A 15,574-nucleotide genomic window follows, 5' to 3' on the forward strand; every position below is an offset into this window, starting at 1 on the left:
GAGAAACGTTAAAGTGCACAATCTTTTCAGTTAACACTGCAAACTAAAAGCATCCAAAATTCAGAAAGAAGGTCAGGAAGGGATTTGCGGCCTCTGACAACTAGCTGACGTCACGGGCAGCTCGGGAACATTTGTAGAAGCGTCAAAAGTCAATGGCTCGCCAAACGCTCCCGTCCTGCCCGCAATGATGTCGGCCAATGGCAGGGCCATAATGCCCCACCCAAAATATATATAAAATGGCCGCCGCCTTGTTGTTTGATGGAGAGATATTGCTAGAAAATCTGAAGAAAAAAAGAATACAAAATAAAGTATACAACACATTTGCTCAAAATTTGAAATTGACTCAACTAGACTTGAATGTATTCTTCTTTGTAAGAAAATAATCTGCCCTACAGAGAATTAACAAAATGCATAGCTAGATGATAAATGTTATTTAGAAGCTAAACAGCGGAACAGTTCAAATGGGCGTGGGGGAGGGGGAGGAAAAGAGAGGGAGGGTGCTGCATTTTACATATCTAATGTTTAATAATTATTAAATGATTGGTGGCTTCAGAATTAATGATTTTTGTTAAATTGTATTGTGGTTCACGGTTGCAGGCAGTTCCTGAACATTTAATTTTCAGCCTCAATTTTATAATCTTTATAGTTCTTCTCAGGTAACTTAATGTTTCTACTCACAGCAGTGAATCAATTATACACATTCCCCCCCACCCTCAAAATACCTCTTCAGGTACCTTCATACCACTCACTGGTTGTGATGATAAGAGTGGAATGTGTGTCTCACCCGTTGTCCAGCTTCCTCTACAAAAGGAATACCAGAGTCTGGAATTACATTCTCCCAGTTACTTCCCTTTTTTATGGAGAAGCTCTCAAATTCCAGTGCTATTCACTGCGCCCGCCCCCCCCACTCCCCAAAACTTGGAGATTTACAACTTGTTACACATTGAACAGCAACCGTGGCAAAACTCTGGCGGACAAAAACAAATTGATACGTGGAATTATCACTGGAAAGTGAGAGATCTATTTTGGGGAAAATTAATTTTATTGATTTGTAACTTTTTGGAATTCAATATTGAATTTGGAGGCAAAGGCCTGTGTAAAGTGTGTGAAAACCCATTAGCTGACAGTGTTCAAAGAGCCTCAATGCAAATTAAGAAGATACTAAAGCCATCTATTGCAAAATGTATTCTAGAACAGCACGCTAAAATTAGTAGGACAAACAAACATTGGGCGGGATTTACCGACCACCCCGCCGTGTTTATCGGCGACCCTGCTGCTTGTCAACGGGATTTCCCAGTGACAGCACCCTTTGTCATCGGGACCGGAATTTCCTGCCGGCATGAACAGCCAGTAAATCCCGCCCATTATCTTCTGTAACATCCTATTAATACTAAATTCAGCTGCTCCTCAGCTCATGTGCCCCAAGTTTGAAACGTCAACCTTCAGTCACAAAGGTCCAAAGAAAAGCCTAGTGAAAGTGCAGCAACAACTGAAATGAAGGCGGGTGTGAGGAACAAAGGGGGTTGCAGTGACTCAGAACCATGGGTGGAAAGTGCTTTCTAAGGTAAATCATCCAGCCTTGCTCAAAGGAAATTTGCTCTCATTTTTCTTGAAGCATCTGAGCCAGGAGTTTCCCCCTCAAGTGGTTAAGAAACACCAGCATCTTTCAACTAACACTTGTTCAATCGAATTTAATACGCATTGACTCCTTGTTATTAGTTATTAAACCTTTTGGGCCCAGTTTGTGTGGTCTCCATTTTCCAAGTGTACAGCTGACCAAGTATAAACCCTGGATCAAAAATAGCAAACGGTTAAGTGTGGTTAATGGCAATTATGAAAAGTTACATAGGAAAAGATTTGCAACTATACAACAATGAAAACAAACAATACCAGGCTCATCCTCGGCTGAAGAGATGCTGCAGCCATTCACAAATGAGTCAAGAAAACATTCCTTAGGCTCTTCAATGAACGAGCAGATTTTGAACAGACAAAATGAGAAAACAGATAGATTATTTAAGACTTTGAAGGGGTATGTGCAATTGCCCTTCTCCTCTCCCCCCCCCCCCCCCCCCCCCCCCCCACGCAATTGGTAGAGGCCAGCAGTTATATCAATTCTCATCAGGTTAAATCAAAGTAAAGATAGGTTCACAAAGCCGTAAGTCAACAAATCCCATCTTAAAAATCAAAGGCATGGGACATTATCTGAAAAGCAGCTATTTGCACAGAATCATTCCATTATTTCAATCGAACTGGCATATGTACAGCGTTCCACTGGAATTTTGTTTTTAAACTTGTATCCAATTACCGCATGCTTATTTTTATTATTATTAGCTTATGCAATTTAGAATGCTTGCTTTCACTTCTCTGTGAACAGATTATAGAAAACAAGGTTTCACTTTCCAAATACGGCAAGTTGATCAATGCCAAATCTCAATGCATGCAGGATGTCCGTAGGGAAATGATAACGGATGGTCAGCTAGTCAAAACAGAGTGGCAGAAAATGTGGTTCTGCAATGAGACAGTCAATAGGCTTGTGTCAGCTGTTCAGAGGCAAAGTCAGCATCACCCTAAACCCGACGGGAAGAAATTTCTGTTCAGCTTGCAGCTTATCTTCAATTCTTTTTGTTTAAGAACAAATATCTCCCCCCCCCCCCCCCCCCCCCCCCACCCCCACCCCCACCGCTCCCCCCATCTTGGTTTCCCCACTTGCAAAATTCAGATAGCACTATGTCACACAAGATAATCCCAAACTAAACTCATTTTACTTAGAAAAACAAAAAAGTCCTCTCCAAATCATAACGAGAAGGTGAAGTGACTTGGGAGTGTACAATCCTACTGCAACACGGTATGGTGTTAGCTAACAGCAACCAGACAATATATTGTAATCCTTCCCATTATTCAGTATGGAAAGTAAATGATGTGTCTTAAAGACTATTTACATTTTGTTCTTACATGCCAAGTTACATACATATATATATATGTATATATACCTCCTTTGTAAAAGGAACATCACACAAATGCATCAGTTCAATAGTATAAAAAAAAAGAGTGGCAAAGTGCACAATTTTACAATATATTTACAAATCCATAGCATTATTTCAAGCCTTCATTTTAGCTAAAAATACAATATGTTGTGCAATACCTACAAGTCGAAATTCTATTGGCTTTAACACCTTTGTACAGGAACGGCTGATCATGACAAGAAAGCTAAGACAATAATGCCAGGGCTGAGTAGTGAGGGTAGCCCTCCCGTGAACATCTTTGATTCCAGAACAATGGCGTGTTGTCTTTCAAAATGCAGGGTGAATTCATTAGCAAAAGCGAGTGCGCGCACACATGCAGATACAATCAGCTGCTCAAATTTCAGGACTCACGCCTTCATTCAATTATCCACAGCTGACATCGTTTGGCCGTTCCTCAAGACCCTTAAAGCCCTTCACTGAACTGCCACAAGAACAAAATACTCGGAAATCTGTAATGTTCCAGGGAAGCTGTTCAAATTTAAGCTGGTCCCGTCCTTTTTAGTCTTCAATCACAGGAGCCAACTCTGGGGTGAGGTTCACGGTTATGTTTTTGTACAAAAAGTGCAGAGTTATATTTGGAGTATACTTCAAGTTGTTCAACCCATCCAGGGGCTGACGTTCTTTTGAATACCTCAACAATTTATATCTGAAAAAAACAAGGGAATAATTAAACGAGCAGTGAAGTCAACCAATATAAGCCAAGTAGTATTGGAATAAAGTTCATAGAATCATACGCCATAGAAAGAGGCTGCTCGACCCATCGTGCTTCTTACTGCCCTTCCAAAGATCTATCAAATTAATCGTACTCTTTCCCTGTAAGCTTTGCAAACTTCTCTTTTTTAAGTGTGTATCCAATTCCCTTTTGAACTTACTACTGACTTTCCAATACCTCTTTTGATTAGTGCCTTCCAGATTATATCAATTCACTCACCTTCCCTTGGTTTCTTTTGCCATTTTTCTTCCATTTACTTACTGGTCTTCCTATCAGTTGAAAATATTTCTCCCTTGCTTCTCGATCAAATGCCCCCCCCATTCGCAACTTCACTGCCCTGCATTATCTCCATATTCCTCAATTGCCTTAGTTACCCAAAATATCATTTTCAGTCCTGAATATATTCAATGACAGAGTATTCACAGTATCTTGGGTTTATAGAATGTCAAAAAATGCACAAATATTGTGTCCAGTTCTGGTCGCCTCATTATAGGAAGGATGTGGATGCTTTGGAGAGGGTGCAGAGGAGATTTACCAGGACACTGCCTGGACTGGAGGGCATGTCTTATGAAGAGAAGTTGAGGGAGCTAGGGCTTTTCTCACTGGAGGGAAGAAGGAAGAGAGGTGACTTGATAGAGGTGTACAAGATGATGAGAGGCAGAGACTTTTCCCCAGGGCAGAAATGGCTGTCATTAGGGACATTTAAGCGACTCTTGGACAGATACATGGACAGCAGTAAATTGAAGGGGTGTAGGTTAGGTTGATCTTAGATTAGGATGAATGGTCGGCACAACATCGTGGGCCGAAGGGCCTGTACTGTTCTATGTTCTATCCTGTACACTATCCACTACCAGGGCAATCTTGGTTTTGGCTGCAAATTTCCCAATCATGCTAAATCGTTAATATATAACGCAACGAGCTCTGTGGAATACCACTTGCAGCAACTTTCCATTTGCAAGGGCACATGTGGGTTTCCTCCTGGGCTCCGGTTTCTCCCACAAGCCCCAAATGACGTGTTGTTAGGTGAATTGGACATTCCGAGTTCTCCCTCTATGTACCCGAACCGGCGCCGGAGTGTGGCGACGAGGGAATTTTCACAGTAACTTCATTGCAGTGTTAATATAAGCCTACTTGTGACAATGAAGATTATATTAAAAATCTGGCTATAACTATGAACCATTGTCAATTGTCGTAAAAGTCCATCTGGTTCGCTAATGTCCTTTAGGGAAGGAAAGCCGCCATTCCCGTACCAACCTCCCTGGACAGGTGCCGGAATGTGGCGACTAGGGGCTTTTCACAGTAACTTCATTGAAGCCTACTCGTGACAATAAGCGATTTTCATTTTTTTCATTTCATCCTTACCTGGTCTGGCCTACATGTGACTCCAGACCCACGGCAATGTGGCTGATTTTAGCAAGCCACTCAGTTCAATGTCTGAGGCAATTAAGAATGGCCAATTGGATCATAGCACATAGTGCAGAAGGAGGCCATTCAGCCCATCGAGTCTGTACCGACCCACTTAAGCCCTCAGTTCCACCCTATCCCCATGTCCCAATAACCCCATCCAACCTTTTTAGTCACTAAGGGGCAATTTAGCATGGCCAATCCACCTAACCTGCATGTCTTTGGACTGTGGGAGGAAACTGGAACACCCGGAGGAAACCGACGCAGACACGGGGAGAACGTGCAAACTCCCCACTGACAGCGACCCAGCGGGGAATCGAACCTGGGACCCTGGTGCTGTGAAGCCACAGTGCTAACCACTGTGGTCCCGTGCTGCCCACGGCTCGACTAGTGACATCCACACCCCTTGTAGGAACAGAAAAAAAATGTTACTCCAGCATATTGTGTTTCTATTTGAGCCTTCTGAAATTTGTTTCACTTAGAATTCTTTTAGTCAGCAATTCTGATCCCACTAGAATGGATTTAAACCCCAGATTCTAGGAGAGAAGAGACAATATGCTAATCTATTGAACCATTTAAGTCTCCAAGCATTTTCCTAGTTACAAATGGAAATGCATGTATGGGCAATGCAATTTCAGAAGGACCTCAAGCACACTGAAAGTCTCAAGCTTTCATATCAATTATTTAGCGCATTGAGAACCAAGAGGTGAGGGAGATTTTCTAATAAATCTCCAGCACATTGAAAATATTGACTCCATACCTGCCTAGAAATTGTACTTCCCCTCGATGATGATGGGGGATAGATTTGTATTTTCCCAAATCTCCTTCTGGCCTTGTCACATTGTATCCTGCAAAGAAAACTCTGCGAGGTGCAGGAGAAAGAGAATTAGTCAGTTAACTTGTCTCAAACATCACGGAACATATTCTACCAGCATATCTGGTGAATTAAACAGGAACATTGATTGAGCTTTCACATACAAAAACAAAAATGTAAAGAAGATGTAAATATGCATCGTACATTTTACCGAATGCGAGTTTTATAACAAGTTGCTGAAGTTTGGTTTCAGCAAATGGCAATTTCCACACCTTCCTGATGAACAGGTAAATATTTTTGGAGTTTAGCTTTGCTCCGACTGGATTTGTAATGAAAGGTTGGATCTGGGCAAAACAGGAAGTTACAAATCAAACTTAACACTCAACAGCCCCTGGTGCGAAACAGAAGAGAGCGTTTCAACATTAAGCTTGCTGGTTAAGATGTGTCCAACAGAATGCACAGCCTTGGAAAGATAAAAGCTGTGAACTTAGGGCAGCACGGTGGCGCAGTAGTTAGCACTGCCGCATCACAGCGTCAAGGTCTCGGGTTCGATCCCGGCCCTTGTGGAGTTTGCACAATCTCCCCGTGTTTAAGTGGGTCTCACCAACACAACCCAAAAGATGTGGAGGATAGGTGGATAGGGCATGCTAAATTGCCCCTTAATTGGGAAAAAAAATAATTGGATACTCTTTTAAAAAAAAAAGCTGTGAACTCAGTAAGAGTGTACAATGAACTCAGTCTATTAGCTACAGCAATCTTGACATTACTGTCACTGGATTCGTTATTCAGAATCTTGAACTAATAATAGTCCAATACCAAAATGGCAACTGGGGAATTTAAATTCAAACAGTCACTTGGTCGTACACAACTTGAATATTGCTGAAAAGTGAAACATGCTGCCAACGTTTTTTGTCATAAGAGTCATAGAATTTACAGTGTCGGAGGCCATTCGGCCCATCGAGTCTGCACCGGCCCTTGGAAAGAGCACCCTACCCAGGCCTACACTTCCACCCTATCCCCGTAACCCATTAACCCCACTTAACCTTTTTTGCACACTAAGGGCAATTTAGCATGGCCAATCCACCGAACCCGCACATCTTTGGACTATGGGAGGAATCCGGAGCACCCGGAGGAAACCCATGCAGACACGGGGAGAACGTGCAGGCTCCGCACAGACAGTGGCCCAGCGGGGAGTCGAACCTGGGACCCGGGACTGTGAAGCAACAGTGCTAACCACTATGATACCGTGCTTGTCTTGCACTCATTAGGACAAATACAAAAAAAATCAAATTTCAAACGATCGCAATAATTTGTAAAACAGGAGGAATAGGTGCTGACTGGTCATCAAGTCTACTCTGATTGGTCAAGGCATTGCCATGAAGAAAGTAACAGGGAAGTGCAAGCTTGAACATATTCCTTTTGTTTGCAGAGAACAGGGGCGCGATTCTCACTCCCCACACCGGGTGGGAGAATCGCGGGAGGGCCGGGCGACTCACGACACGCCGCCCTGGCACCCCCCGCGATTCTCCCACCCCCCACTCGGAGGAATAGCCGCTCACCGTTTTTCACGGCGACCGGCAATTCTCCGGCCCGGATAGTCCGAGCGGCCTGACGTTCCCGACCGGTTCACGACGGCGGCAACCACACCTGATCGCTGCCGTCGTGAACATGGGCGCTAAATGCTCCTTTGTGGCTTGTGGGGGGCGGAGAGGGGAGTGAGCACCACGGCCATGCGCGGGTTGGAGCCGGCCAACCTGCGCATGCGCAGCTGACACCACCTAGGCGCCGCCGTCGCGTCATTCTTGGCGTGCCGCTTTGATGCAAGTGTCAAGGCCCGGCCGCCGAGAATAACGGAGTGTCGCTACTAGCCCCCCCGGTGGGGTGAATAAGGTGCAAGGAGCGGCCTCCGAGGCCGTCGTGAAACTCGGCCGAGTTCACGACGGCCTTCCCGATTCATCGCGGGAGCGGAGAATTCTGCCCCAGGTGTCTGTGTAGGAATACATGTTGTTTCTTGTGTACGTGAATGAGGCATGTTACAAACTCAATTGATTATGTTAAATTGGTTCTTCATGTAGCTATTAGCCCACTCAGGATTGTTCAGTAAATGCAGCCAAATCATAGAATCACACCTATTAGCAACAATAGATGTTTTGTGTTCGGTTTGGCAAGCATGGGCTGGTGTACATTCTGCCTATTACAAGCAACTGAAGGAAAAGACCATTTGATTCAATCAGCCGATGTTTGGCAGATTTGGGACATGGGGCCGACTGGCATTGCAGCCGCACCAAAATTCAGACATGGCGTTCATTTGTTTAGTGGCAGAATGCCTTTTAGGACTGGTAGCAGCATCTCACTTACAAAAATACCACTCGCATAGCTACAGCAATGTAGCGGTGACGTTTCCTGGTCATGTTTGACCTGGTGTCTCTAAATCTCAAGGGGTCTGGAGTCAATGTTGAGAATTCCCAGGGCAACTCCCATCAACTGTCCACCAGTGTGCCATTACATTTTCTAGGTCTGTCCTGCGAGTGGGACAAGACATACCCAGGTATGGTGATGGTGGTGTCTGGGACATTGACTGTAAGGTATGATCCAATGAGTATGTCTACTTCAAGCTGCTGCTTGACGAGTCTATGGGCCACTCTCCCAATTTTGGCATAAGCCTCAGATTCTAGCAAGCAGGATTGAGTGCGCCGCTGTCATTTCTGGTGCCTGGAGGGTCTGCCAGTTTCATCCTTTTTTCGATTTTGTAGTGGTTTAACACAATTGAGTGGCTTGCAATGTAATTCCAGAGAACAGTAAGTGTCAACCACATTGCTGTGGGTCTGGAGACACATATATGACCAACCAGGTAACACAGATTGCCTTCCCCAAGGAAAAGTAGTGAGGCAGTGGTAATGTCACTGGACTATTAATCCAGAGACCCAGGGCAGCGGGTGAAATTTGCATTCACTAAAAATCTGGAATAGAAGACCTTTATGTTGAAAAATTTCCCAGCTGCATGTTTTCGGAGTTGGAGCTTCTCCATCAGTTCCACCAGGGTTGCTAATCTACGGTCCACGTACATATCCTTCACCCTCAAGATCTCACTGCCCACTTTCCATGTCCTAAATGTGGCGTCTATCTTAGCCGGTGCAAATGTATGGTTGTTGCAGATGGAGGTCTCTACAGACATACCACCCAGTTTGAAGTGGCCACTACCACTGGGCTCCTCGAGTGTGTGTCCGCGTCGGGAGAGATGGGGAAGGAGCTGGAATGAGACGGTGTACAGGGCCTGGAGAGATGTCACCTTACAGGAGGCCTCCTCCATTTGGACTCAGTCTGCCTCAGCCACCCCCTCACCCTCTCAGTGTTTGCCACCCAGTGATAGAATAAAAGGTTTGGTAGGGCCGGTCCTCCTACGTGTCGCCCTCTCTGCAAGATGGTTTTCCGTACCCTAGGGATTTTCCCCCCAGACAAAGGCCATGATTAGCTTATCAACCCTGGAGCGATCTGAAGATGAAGAGGAACCTGGGCAGCATTTTGATCATCTGCACCTTCCCACTAATGGGAGTGAGTCCCATCTTTGTAGGTCCCTCTTCATGTCCTCCACCAGGCTGGACAGGTTCCACCTGTGGAGCCTAATCCAGTTGAGAGCGATCTGTATCCCCAGGTACCTGAACTTGGTTTGGGTAATTTTAAACGACAGTTCCGCCAGCTCTGCTCCTCCCCTGAGGGTTTACCGGGAAGATTTTGCTCTTCCCCAGGTTGAGTTTGTAATCTGAGAAGGCACCGAATTCTCTAAGGAATCTCAATATCTTTCCCATGAGCACCTCCCGGCTCACTACTTTTTAAAAAAACTGAATCCTGGCATAGACCCTATACACATACGAGAAGAAGGAAGACGCCCTCTCTTTTGGGTTCATGAACTTCTACAGATCGATCATCCCCATCCTTTCCATGAACCCTCTCAGCTATCTCACCATTCTCGACCTCCCCGCCGACTTAGGGCTTGACCTATCCAAACTCGGCTCCATCACACACACACACACACACACACACACACCCCCCCCGTGCTGGAGAGTGTACAGGTCCCGAATCACACCCAGTCAGCCAGATAGTACGCTTTCTATGGTGCATCTGTAAAGGTTGGAAAGAGTCAATGTGGACATGCCGAATTCCCTTAGTTTCTTGAGAAAGCATAAGTGCTGTTGTACTTTCTTGGTGGAAGCATCGACGTGGGTGAACCAGAACAGACTATTGATGTGCACATCTAGGAATTTGAAGCTATCAACCATCTCCACCTTGGCACCATTGATGCAGACAGGAGTGTGTATGATATTTTACTTCCTGAAGTCAATGACCAGCTCTTTAGTTCTATTGACAATGAGGGAGAGATTGTTGTCGTTACACCACTCCACTAGGTTCACCATCTCCCTCCTGTATTCTGACTCATCGTTGTTTGAGATCTGACGTGCGGGGCAGCATGGTAGCATTGTGGATAGCACAATGGCTTCACAGCTCCAGGGTCCCAGGTTCGATTCCGGCTTGGGTCACTGTCTGTGCGGAGTCTGCACATCCTCCCCGTGTGTGCGTGGGTTTCCTCCGGGTGCTCCGGATTTCTCCCACAGTCCAAAGATGCGCAGGTTAGGTGGATTGGCCATGATAAATTGCTCTTAGTGTCCAAAATTGCCCTTAGTGTTGGGTGGGGTTACTGGGTTATTGAAATAGGGTGGAGGTGTTGAACTTGGATAGGGTGCTCTTTCCAAGAGCCGGTGCAGACTCGATGAGCCGAATGGCCTCCTTCTGCACTGTAAATTCTATGATTCTATGATCTGACCCACTACAATCGTGTCATCAGCAAACTTGTAGACGGAGTTGGAGCCAAATTTTGCCACGCAGTCGATTGCGTATAAGAATTATAGTAGAGGACTAAGTACGCAGTCTTGCGGGATCCTGGTATTGAGGACCATCATTGAGGAGATGTCATTTATCCTTACTGATCGAGGACTATGGGTCAGAAAGTTGAGGATCCAGTTGCAGAGTAAGGAGCCACGTCCTAGGTTTTGGAACTTTTGAGCTTGGTTGGGATTATGGTGTTGAAGGTGGAGCTTTAGTCAATAAATAGGAGTCTGACGTAGGAGCCCTTGTTGTCGAGATGCTCCAAGGATGAGTGTAGGGCCAGAGAGATGGCCTCTGCTATGGATCAGTTGTGGCGGTATGCAAATTGCAGTGGATCTAGGCATTCTGGGAGTGTGGAGTTGATGTGCCGCATGACCAACCTCTCTAAGCACTTCATTACGATCAATGTCAAGGCCGCCGGACAATAGTGGTTTGAGGCGCTGGCTCTTCTTTGGCACTGATATGATGGTGGTCTTCCTGAGCAGTTGGGGAGCTGGGAACGGAGAAGGGAGTGGTTGAAGATATTCGCAAACACATCTGCCAGCTGGTCCGCGCAGCCTCCGTGTGCACGATCAGGAACCCCATCAGGACCCGTCTGACTTTGGAAGCTGTGACTGTGGGTATGGGTGTGCCTGGAGCTCTCCCCCAGCCACCCTTCAGCTCTCCCCCAGCCACCCTTCAGCTCTCCCCCAGCCACCCTTCAGCTCTCCCCCAGCCACCCTTCAGCTCTCCCCCAGCCACCCTTCAGCTCTCCCCCAGCCACCCTTCAGCTCTCCCGCAGCTGATATCCCTCGATAAAGTCATCGCCTCCTCTGGAATCCCAAAATAATATTCCTGTCCTCAAAAGGTTACCCAAAGACTGGCCAGCACCCTGAATCAGATCCTTCTGTAGCCTTGTTGAAACCTGTCTGCCTCCTGGCCAGCTCCGTTCCAGATTTCTGAAATATCCTGATTCGGTTTCCCTCCCATTCACAGCCCCGCTGTGCCCTCGTCCACCTCAGGATCTTGTCGTTGTCCTGGAACTTGTGCATCCGCACAATCACTGCCCCATTCTTGGCTTCTGCGTCAGAGACCTAGAGGCCCAGTCCACCTCTGGGGCCTTGTCCAACAACTTCTCATCCAACAACCTGGCCAACATACTAGTGACATAGCTCATAGGACGAGCTCCCTCTACTCACTCCGGCAGACTGCCAATCCGCAGATTTTGCCGCCTGGACCTGTTTTCCTGGTCCTCCATCCTCGAACACAGTGACCAAGGATCGCCATCTCCGCCTGCAGTGACATAATACAGTCACACTGGTTGGACGCCACCTTCCCCGCCACCTGGTTTGTTGCCCCTGCATCGCGAGGTAGTTTTCCACCCCTTCCAGGGTCCCACATAGAGATGTCACTGCCACCCCCCCCCCCTCCTCCTCCTCCTCATGTACCGCCGACTAGTATTTCTGTATTTCCTTCCTTGGCTGCCGAAACTCCCCTTTAATGAAGCCCATCAATACTCCATCGACAGCTTTCCTATTGAAGATGGCCCTTATCCCTCCACCATTTTCGTAGTTGGTACTGCGCCACGAGCCTCTTCCAACTCTTTCACCAGACTTTCCTCTGCCTTCAGCCGGGTCTGATAGCTAGTAACGTGCCCATCCAGGGGACGACTTCTCCCCCTTCGCTCTCTGCTCCATTTTTCCACCGAATCTACCCAAAACTCAGGTAAAATTGTGGGCAGCATGGTAGCACAGTGGTTAGCACTGTTGCTTCACAGCGCCAGGGACCTGGGTTCAATTCCCAGCTTGTGTCACTGTCTGTGCTGAGTCTGCACGAGTTTTCTCCGGGTGCTCCGGTTTCCTCCCACAAGTCCCAAAAGACATGCTGTGAGGTGAATTGAACATTCTGAATTCATCCTCTGTGTACCCGAACAGTCGCCGGAGTGTGGCGACTAGGGGACTTTCACAGTAACTTAATTGCGGCGTTAATGTAAGCGTCCTTGTGACAATAAAGATAAAGATTATTATTAAAAAGGGCCAGAACCAACACCTTTAAGCAGGAGCCACCCTGAGTGCGACCACTCCCTCTATGGCCGCCACCGCAAGTCTCACTTAACTGAGTGTTGCATGTGAACACCATTTAAAATATTCCATCTCCAATTCAGATAGCCTTCATCTTTGATTTAAACAGGCATCAAAATGCAAACTATTTAACAGAAAAAGCTCAGCCCTAACTCATCTTTGAGTCACCACCTCCAGCCTTGAAGTTATACATCTGAAAGGTTCTCACCTGCGCCACAGGTCATCATCTTCACCACCCCATCCCCAGAAAGCATTGGGAAATCCATTGATTTTCCTGAACTGCTCCACTGTTAGACCACTGACTCCACCGAAGAACTCATTGTATGGTAGACTAGCAAATGAGAGGGGGGAAAGAAATGAGGTTAGCACCCAAGGACTGCATGGTATGAAATTTTAAGCCAAAAGACTCGAAAAGAAAATAGAAATAGAAAACTCACCCCATAAGTTTGTCAGTGCATTAAGAAAGATATTTAATAAGTTAACCAGAACATAAAATATACAGGGCAAAGAAACAGCAACTTGTTAAAAAGAAATAAAACATAGTAGCTGCGTTCAACTTAAAACACAAAACATTAAGAAAGTTATTCCATTCACTTAACAAAATATAGCAACAGGAAAGGATTCTAAAATATAATTTATGTTACCTGAAGATGAAAGCATTTACCAAGTTACTGATGAATCAATGTACTTGATTCATTTAAGGGGATATTATGGAGAAAGGAATAGAAGGACAGACTGCCAGATGAAGATGAAGGAGGCTCAAGTGGACAATAAACATTGGCATAGACCAACTGGGTCGAATGGTCTGCTTTTTGCTGTTAATTCTATGTAATTGCATGCATTTACTCTGAACAGAAGCAAACTATTCTGGAGTATAAATAATCTCAGATAACGGAGAAATATTTCAATAGGTCATGCAAATAAGGGTAAGCAAAGGCTAAAATCCATATAATCTATAGAATCCATAATATATAGAATAGCTAGTGCAGGAGGTGGTCATTCGGCCCATTAAGTCCGTAAGGCGCACCGAAAGAGCCCCCCACTTAAGACCCACTACCCACCCCATAACCTCACCTAACCTGCACATCTTTGGGCACTAAGGGAAATTTAGCATGGTAGCATGGTGGTTAGCATAAATGCTTCACAGCTCCAGGGTCCCAGGTTCGATTCCCGGCTGGGTCACTGTCTGTGTGGAGTCTGCACGTCCTCCCCGTGTGTGCGTGGGTTTCCTCCGGGTGCTCCGGTTTCCTCCCACAGTCCAAAGATGTGCGGGTTAGGTGGATTGGCCATGCGAAATTGCCCGTAGTGTCCTAAAAAGTAAGGTTAAGGGGGGGTTGTTGGGTTACGGGTATAGGGTGGATACGTGGGTTTGAGTAGGGTGATCATTGCTCGGCACAACATCGAGGGCCGAAGGGCCTGTTCTGTGCTGTACTGTTCTATGTTCAATGTTCTAATCCACCTGACCTGCATATCTTTGGGCACTAAGGGAAATTTAGCATGGTCAATCCACCTGACCTGCATATCTTTGGGCACTAAGGGAAATTTAGCATGGTCAATCCACCTGACCTGCATATCTTTGGACTGTGGGAGGAAACCTACGCAGACACGGGGATAATGTGCAAGCTCCACACAGACTAGCCGCTACTATTTTCAAGAACGAAATAAAAATAGAACTTAACAATTGCAACAAAATATACTTTGCAATTCCAATGCTTACACTTTGTGGATGACTGTGTCTCCTTGTGCCCCACCCCACCAAAAAATAATTTCAGATTTTACACTTTAGAGGAGGATGCCCAAATTGCAGAGGTACAAAATGGGTGGTGCAGATACTTACAGGTACATGTACTTATCCAGCTTTGATGCAAAATGCCGTGGCATCTGCCCACATCCATAGTAGTTACGATCACTTTCTGGGATGTGATCAACATCATGGAAAACAAGACAGTCCCAATCCAGATCTTTCATAGCCTCCATGAAACCAACATTAAATAGCATTGCACGATTAAAGGGATAGTTACCAGCCTGCAGAGACAAAAGAGGGAAAAAAGTTTGAAAGACTTGCATTTATATAGCATCGTTCATAACCATAGGATGTCCCAAAGTGCTCTACTTCTCTAACGTAGGAAGTGTGGCAACTAATTTACACACAGCAAGTTCCCACAAACAACGATGTGATGATAAAATCGCTGTTTTTTAAAGCAGACCAACAGCACTGTTCGATTCCCGTACCAGCCTCCCCGGACAGGCGCCGGAATGTGGCGACTAGGGGCTTTTCACAGTAACTTCATTGAAGCCTACTCGTGACAATAAGCGATTTTCATTTCATTTCATGTTGGTTGAGGGATAAATATTGGTTCAGGATACTGGGGGTAACTCCCCCTACTTTTCAAAATAGAGCCTTGGGATATTTTACATTCACCGCAGTCTCGGGATAAGGGGCAGGCCATTCAAGACCGAGATCAGGAGGAAATCTCTCGCTCAGAGGGTGCTATATCTTTAAAATTCTGCACCGCAGAGGGCTGTGGAAGCTCAATCATTGAGCATGTTTAAGACTGGATAATTACATCAAGGGATGTGAGGACAATGGGGAGAAATAGCAGAGGTAGATGGTCAATGAAACAAAATAAGAGCAGTGGACCATTCAACCTTTTGAGTCTGCTCCGCCATTCAATATCAC

General features: G+C 45.8%; 1 protein-coding gene across 2 annotated transcripts in view; it reads right to left on the minus strand.

Annotated features, from left to right (window-relative positions):
* Window positions 1-2,740: 2,740 nt before the first annotated feature.
* b4galt6 (UDP-Gal:betaGlcNAc beta 1,4- galactosyltransferase, polypeptide 6) overlaps window positions 2,741-15,574 on the minus strand; it is a 108,320-nt gene continuing 95,486 nt past the window's right edge. The window contains exons 6-10 of one of the 2 annotated variants that reach the window (XM_038808584.1): window positions 14,732-14,919; window positions 13,332-13,349; window positions 13,103-13,225; window positions 5,900-6,001; window positions 2,741-3,669 (exon numbers count right to left, since the gene is read on the minus strand). In XM_038808584.1, coding sequence (XP_038664512.1) covers window positions 3,522-3,669; window positions 5,900-6,001; window positions 13,103-13,225; window positions 13,332-13,349; window positions 14,732-14,919 — 579 coding nt within the window. In that variant the 3' untranslated portion in view covers window positions 2,741-3,521. The remainder of the gene's footprint in view (window positions 3,670-5,899; window positions 6,002-13,102; window positions 13,226-13,331; window positions 13,350-14,731; window positions 14,920-15,574) is intronic. The other variant, XM_038808585.1, reaches the window with a different exon arrangement.

This window comes from Scyliorhinus canicula, chromosome 10, assembly GCF_902713615.1.
Source record: "Scyliorhinus canicula chromosome 10, sScyCan1.1, whole genome shotgun sequence".
Lineage (NCBI taxonomy): Eukaryota > Metazoa > Chordata > Chondrichthyes > Carcharhiniformes > Scyliorhinidae > Scyliorhinus > Scyliorhinus canicula.